Source organism: Acanthisitta chloris, unplaced genomic scaffold, assembly GCF_000695815.1.
Source record: "Acanthisitta chloris isolate BGI_N310 unplaced genomic scaffold, ASM69581v1 scaffold10621, whole genome shotgun sequence".
NCBI lineage: Eukaryota > Metazoa > Chordata > Aves > Passeriformes > Acanthisittidae > Acanthisitta > Acanthisitta chloris.
Genome location: NW_008654344.1, coordinates 16,809 through 24,308, shown reverse-complemented (window position 1 = coordinate 24,308; position 7,500 = coordinate 16,809). Strand labels below are relative to the sequence as shown.

The 7,500-nt window shown below is 35.3% G+C and overlaps 1 protein-coding gene across 1 annotated transcript in view; it reads right to left on the bottom strand.

The window, feature by feature from the left end:
- Nucleotides 1–7,500, bottom strand: part of FOXP1 (forkhead box P1) — a gene marked incomplete at both ends in the record, with an annotated part of 33,575 nt that overhangs the window by 20,655 nt on the left and 5,420 nt on the right. The window contains 2 exon segments of the mRNA XM_009083468.1: nt 1,958–2,062; nt 3,680–3,893. Coding sequence (XP_009081716.1) covers nt 1,958–2,062; nt 3,680–3,893 — 319 coding nt within the window.

The window sequence follows — 7,500 nt, the reverse complement described above, 5'->3', positions numbered from 1 at the left end:
GAGCAAAGCCTTGAAAACTACAGCCATTAGTCCTGTCATCCCCTATAAAGTTAATGGGTTGGAAAAATGGTCAATCTTTGGACTAAAAGTTGATATTTAATTGAAAGAAAATGTTTTTTAATTGTAATGGGGATTCTGCATTAGTGTGAACATGAAAAGCTACTAAAGAATCTAATGCAAGGTTATGTATTGATTTCCATCTTAACGCTAGTGTAAAATGAAGAAATATTTCTGTTTCATAAACAAACTGACCTATTCAGCACCATGACTTATTTGTTTTAAGGGCACAGAAGACAGAATTGAAAGAAGAAACAACAAAATATTCTTGGACATTTTTTGCCGGTGTATAAGACAAAAGCCATGGCACTGCTGTAAACCATGGCTGACTCTGCATCAGAATTATCAAGATGTTATATGCCACTTCCATGTTTTCCAGGGTTATTTGGTTCAGGAAAGCAAGAGCATCTGTAAACCTAGCATTACACAGCCTTAATCAAAATGGTTTTAGTGATCATGGATTATAGCAAGGGACCTGACATAATGCATGTGCAAAGTCTGGCCACAGAATTAGCATCACTATAGCCCAGATAGATGAACATATTTAGAAAATGTAGTTTTTCTTGAAAAGGAGAATGCTTATGTTAAATGAATTTAAATTCTTAGTATTAATAATACTTAGAACACTATACTGGATTTGGGGTATTTAATTTTCCTTTTAATACAAACTTACGTAAATCAGGTTTTTTAAAATCCTATAGAGTTTTCCCCAATAATAAGCCACTGTTTTGACATTCCACTTAATGCACTAATAAACAAAAATTTCTCAGGAGTGATACCTACCTAAGATTTGCAAGTTGGTATAAGTTACTTTATTTAAAACTGAAAGATGAAAAAAGCATTGCAAATACTTTATGAAAAATATTGCTATAAATCTGTTCTAAAAGTTATTGTGATACTGAGTACTGTGCTGTTAAGGTGCTTCTGTTATATACCCTGTAGTCTACCATTTGTAAACACATCTTTTTGATGTTTCTGCCAACATCCTGGCAACAAAGCAGTGCAATTTCAAATGAGCTAATTAACTTAATTGTTGATGAAGCATGAAACAGTTCATTCACCCTGTTAGCTGCACCATGACAACATAAGAGTCTCAGCCCCTGAAGTTACTCATCTATATAAGCCTATCTGTAGCTTTCCATTAAGATCTATTGCATGCCAAATGAGTATGGCTCTTCTAACAAAGACCAGTCCGTAATGTACATAGGTAGGAAATCAGTGCTGTTGTTGAAAACTCAAATGAACACAAATACTAGCAAATACTTTAAAATGTAAAAAAAGAAAAATGCAGATATGCATCGTAGTTTGAAGCTGCAGATGAAAAGCCAAAGCTGTCACTTTCTTTCTAAATGCTCTGATTCAGACAATAGCTGGCTAAATCAAATGCTGAAAAATGAAAACTTTTACATCACTGTTCAGTCCTGAAGGGTGCAAACCCACCTGTTCACAGGGGTTTTTTTTTCTATGTATCTTGCACACATATAAGAATAAAAGCCGAAATAGATTAGCAAGTGAGAGTAAAATGGTCATGCTTAGTCCTTTGCGCTTTTTAATTTATACTATACACATTAATTCCCACTACACATAAACTGTCAGAATTGAAAAAGTGTTTTTTCATACTCATACTATCCAATATAAAATCTAAAGCATCTCTTCAAATTTTCTGAGGCTCCATTTCAGCAAAGGATAATAAGAGGATTAAACACTGAGCTATTGAAAGGCCTGCAAAAGTGTTTGACATGAAAGAAAGGATAACAATTTGACCCTCTCCCGATAGCCTCGATTATCCCATTTCTTGAAATACACAAAAAAATCTCTGACATGGTTTACAGTAAAACTTTGTTTGCCATCTTTCCCTTGCCTTAAACAATTCTGTACCAATAAATAAAAATCCACCTACTTTAAAAATTGTCCAAAATCTTCACAAACGCTTTCACAGCCAGGCCATTTGCAAACTCCATGACCATAGAGAGTATGGGAGGCCCCAGTCTCCTCATGTGACGAGCTGTAGCAAAAGAATAAGGCATCAGATTCATCTCAAAAGCCATAATCGTTGGAGGCTGCTAGCACCTGTCAGGTTACGATCAGTGACAAACAGGTCAAAACAGGTCAATTTAGCTCAGAGCAGTCAGAAAAATTTAATCGTTCTATTGAATAGTTCAACTGCCAAGGCTAGATGATGTTCCAATTAGAGAAGAAATAGAGCCAAAGATGACTGTTAATAAAGGATGAAAAAATAAGATGACTGTATAATACTATATGCTAATTATGCCATATGACCTTGGTGTAACATTTACCTATAAATAAAAAATATGCTCAGAAGTGATCAATTCTGAGTAGAAATATTGAAGACTGACAGTCAGAATTTAAGAATATCATGATTGCTATAAAACCAATTTGAGTTTTCTGCTTAAATGTGTATAAAAATAAAGTTGCTTCCATTAATAAATATTTTGCTTCACAAGCATTGCTTCCATTAGTGACTTGGCTTCATAAAAATCCCCAGTTGTATTCCATGTCTTTTTTTTGGAACCACTGCAATAGCTTCATTCATGTGGAGTTATCAAAGAAATTCTGGGGATTGTCCCATGGATGTGGGCATCAGCGACACATCCTGATGCAAAGAACCATTCTGTGAGACATAACCACAAGAGTAATACTAACTAAAAGTGCTATTAAAAAAGTGTTCATATTTTTAAGCAATACAAAATAATGATAGAAAAAATGTTCTCACAGTTACATGAGGATGACAGACACTTAAATCATAGTCTCCTTTTATCAATATTAAAATAATTAAATGGAATATTTATTTGAAAAACAAATTTATTTACAATTTAAGTTATGTAGATACAAATTATATTTCATCTTACACTGAGATCATTACATCTGACTACACTAATATATTTACTGATAAGTGCTACAGATACTATGTACTCTTGTATGCATTTAATCCATTACTTGAAATTAAGGAACAGTAAAGAATATCTGTTAATGTGTCTGGAAGATGATTTAAACTTTATCCATATGGTGGAATTCCACTAACCACTGAAAATTTGTTTGAAATATGTCAACTGCAGTAGTCATACGTAGCAGAAAAAATATTCAGTGGTTCTTTTGACGAGAAACAAACAACATGAGAACTGCCTTAATATACTGTTTTGAAGCACTTTTAACATAGAATCTTTGCACTGAATTACTGCCTTGACAACTCAGACAGATGCACATTTTCAGCAAAACCAGGAGTGTGATTCAAAAGAAAGGGCCTGACTGCCAGGTGCGTTAACACAAATATGAATGAAACTAAGCACCTACAAAGTGCCCACAAATATGCATTTACACCTCTACAGCAGCCCACTCTCTTCCGTGACTTCTAATTTTTACCCAAATTAGTATAAGCTCATGTGTTATAAAACCACAGGCAGGTAAATGTTTTGTCTGCACAATTAGACAACGTTTATGAAAACTATGCCCTATCGATAAACACTTCTGAAAAATCAGGTCTCCAAGATCTCTTTAGTAACCTGTATTGTGTTATTTTGTGATTGAAAATAATGTGACTTATGATGCTATATAACAGCTTTATGTCAAATGATAAGCACAGTTGAAATCTCATCAGAATTACCTGTCTCGCCTTGCATTTAGAACTGAAGACTGTCCATTCACTATGGAATGATGAGTTATTGGTGGTGATGCTTTGGAAGTGGTGGAGGAGGTAGTAGAGGAGGAATTGTTAGTAGTGAGGTCTAGCCCTCCATGTTTAATGCCATTGTCTTCCATACTGTGAACTCCAGTCACTTCTTTCCATAACTGCTGAATCTCAGCAGGACTTAAGCCAGCTATAAAATGAAAGAGAGCCCCACTAATATAACAAAATAAAGAGTTTCATATAATGAGCTCAGTGTTATTAATGGATTAATGCCAACAATAAAGCTGATGCTGTTCTTTCAGGACAATCAACATGTAGTAAAACATAGATTCATTTTTCTTCCATCAGAATCCAGGTAATCTAACTATCCTCTCTCCCAGGAAATCTAACTATCCTCTCTTGTGTTATAAACAGTCAATTAGAAATAATCAATTTTAATAATATTATACTCCTTCTAAAACCATTGCTTGAGGACCAAAGAGTAAAAGCTGCAGAGAACTTGCAACTACTACTTGAAAAGAAAAAAACAGAAAACCCCAATCCTGTATTTACTTCAGACAAGATTTTTGTTGTCTGCTTAATTGATTTCTTGGAATGGAAACATATGTCAATGCATCCACAGTTAACTCAGGTTTTATAATTCTTCTTAATCAAACATGTAATGGAAAATAGAAAAACATATTACACTAAGGATACAAACATTGATATTCTCTTTAAACACTTAACAAGAGCTGGGTATGGGGGAAGAAGACTGGAGGGAGGAAAATCATATGAGAAAATTAAATCAATGAAATCATAACAGGTTTAACATTTGAGTGGAATGCATCTGACTTTAATTAATGACACACATACATTCATTAGTCCTGTTTAATATTTTAAAAAATTCTTCCATTGAAAAATATACCTTAAGAGGAAAAACCAAAGTCAGTATTTGGAAGAACAAACACCACAGTGCAGAGCTACATACTGGTGACCATTTAAGCTTTCCAGTAACATTCAGTGGCACCAGACAACTAGAATAGCCAGCAAAATTGGCCCATTTACAACTCCCTCTACACAGCGAGTGAAATTGTATGCAGTGTAGACCATCAAATTTCTCCACTATATGTTTTTGTCCAGCCCTACTGTGAAAAACAAATCAGAGTTTGGGTAGGAGAAAAGAGACTGTCTTGCTGTCTGCTGGGGTGATGGGCAGCCATACAAGACTTGAAGAACTCCTCAAAATTCTCTCCTATATGCATAGTACTACTCTGGGGTCTAGCCACCAGATCTTTGCAGATAGAGCTTAAACTTGTGCTCTACTCCACTTGCAAAATGGAAACTTGCAGTTTCTGGGACTCATTCTAGGCCACAAACAGAAACGTCTTGTTGAAGGAATTCATACATATGTGTTAGGGTTGTCTGGCTCAACTTCAGCACTTTGCAGGGAGTCATGGTAACTTCCAGTACAATATGATTCTGCCTGAAGTAAAGACTCCCAAAACACAGGCAAGAGAAGGGCGTGAGCATTCTCTTATCTTGCCATCGAACATGCAGCTAAGAGAGAAAATTCAGATTCTGGAAGATGAAGAGTTCATCAGAAATATATACACCTTCTGTCACTGTCAGACTTTGTAAGTTTGACATCTCTCTTTTGGAAAATACTAAATTAAATGTAGAAAAGAATGTGAAGTCCAGAGAGTTTCTTGTGAAAGATCTGATTTCATAGCCAGGTTTTTCAGCCTGACATGGTTTGGTCCAGAGGTATCTTAAAATCTAATTCTGTCTTCTGTATCTCATCTCAACTGAAATTAGATAAGACATACTCACAGTATCTAGATCTGCTGGAATGCAAAACATTCAAAATGCTGATGCTGTCTGAATCAAAATTTCACTCTTTTTATTTAATGAAAGGGCTCAAATTTCTGGTCCTGAGAAGTACTAAAAAGCACTTATTTATTAAAATTTGTCATTGAATATTATTTTGTTTGGCAAACAAGATATAGGAGAAAGATGTAAAGACTGATTTCCACTGATTGGCAAATCTGTTTATTAGACTCTGAGAACATATGAAGTCAGGCTACTAAAACAGATTCCACAAAAAAAATTATGAAAAACCACAATAAGTTCCTTAATACTTCTCAGTAGCTGTCTCACTATGAAGTATACAAAGCTATTAAAAATAGACTAGGAGTGATTTACAGAAATAAATAATTTCTGGAGGCATTGTGGAAACAAAATGGTTAGAGGGTGTTCTTTTTTTTTAAAAATTCTGGTAGGAGCTAATTTTCAGACCACCATTTTGTGTACTGCTTCTCTGCTTTAGATGTCAACATCCATTGGCAGACCCAGTCAAGGACAAAATGAAAAAGAGTTGATTGGAATGTTAGTCCTAAAACTGGAGTTTGTATCATATTTGTATATCAGAGAGCTAGGTTTTAAGGAAGCAAGCAAAGAAGTCAGGCTCTAATTTACTGCATTAGAGAGATGGGTAATGGGAGTAATGGTAACACTAGTTGTAATTGTTTAATGAAGGTAAGTAATTACTGCGGAGTTCATGAGGTATGTTCCAGCAACACTGCAAATAACCCATTTTAGTGTGGTAAATAACAGTTACCTGCAAATGCAATCACAAATCAAAATGAAATGTATTCATTTAGGTGGCATGATATACACAGTACATTACTTACTTCAAAGTCTTCCCTTCCTCCTGCTATTGAACAAAATAAACTAATTTTGTACTGAAAAAAAACCCCAAACTCTACCAAGAATAAATCCATCTGTTTGGATAATCAGAGGGCAAACATATCATGTCTTGCAGTGAGAGAAATCTCAGTGGAGATCATCAAACCTTAGGTCCTGAGGGAACTGAGTAAGAGCAACCCTACAAGCTGGGTGAATGAAAGAGGGCTGGGAGCAGCTGGAGCAATGGCCTGAGCCATGGGCTGGGGTCTCCTGCCCCTCTGGGCATCTACTGGGCAACCCTTTCCCCTGCAGGAAGCTATGGATGGGGAGCTATGCCTCCAGGCTGCCTCGCTCACCTAGGTTTTTTTAAATCAGAAAGAAATTTTTCTCTAGGTTCAGGCTGGTTAAATTTTATCACTTCTTCAGGGCACTCTGAAAGGCTGCCTTTTAGGATAAAAGGATTAAGGGCAGGCACTTAAAAAGTATAAAGTTAATATGTGGATTTGTAATTAATTGTAAATTATGGCAATTTTGTGGTTCTGTATCTAAAAAGGTCCAACTCTCATTTTACAAGAGACCTGTAAAATGGCTGACAGATATTTTAGCCTGGATGTAAAAGTAGGGTAATTTTTAAAGTTTCATAGGTTGTGATAACCCTCAAAAAACCCTGTCCACACTACATTAAAGGGGAAAGGATCAGAAAGAGGAACCAGCGGAATTAAAGTTAGGGACTATAATGAAAAGGACAAATACTGATTTGTTATGAAATTTACAAACACCAAGAATTTGGGGATTTTGAGGTTACTTTTGTAACTCTTTTCATCTCTATCTGCTCTACTTTTTGTTTGAATAAATGCTTAATAACACTATTTACTTATAAAACCCATCCATGCAACTGTTTTTCATTTTCCAACATGAGTGATCAAAACTCAGTGTTTGGGGTTGGTTTTATTTTGTTTGGTTTGGTTGGGGTTTTTTTTCTATCTTTGTTATTTACAGTTCTTTGCATTTAACTAGCATCAGCACAGCAATACATGGAAGTAATTCACAGCAAGCTACTGGTTTTGGATATGGCATAGTGAAGATCTTGTCACAAAAGAGATGCTAAAACACCTATTGCATCTTATTTGTGA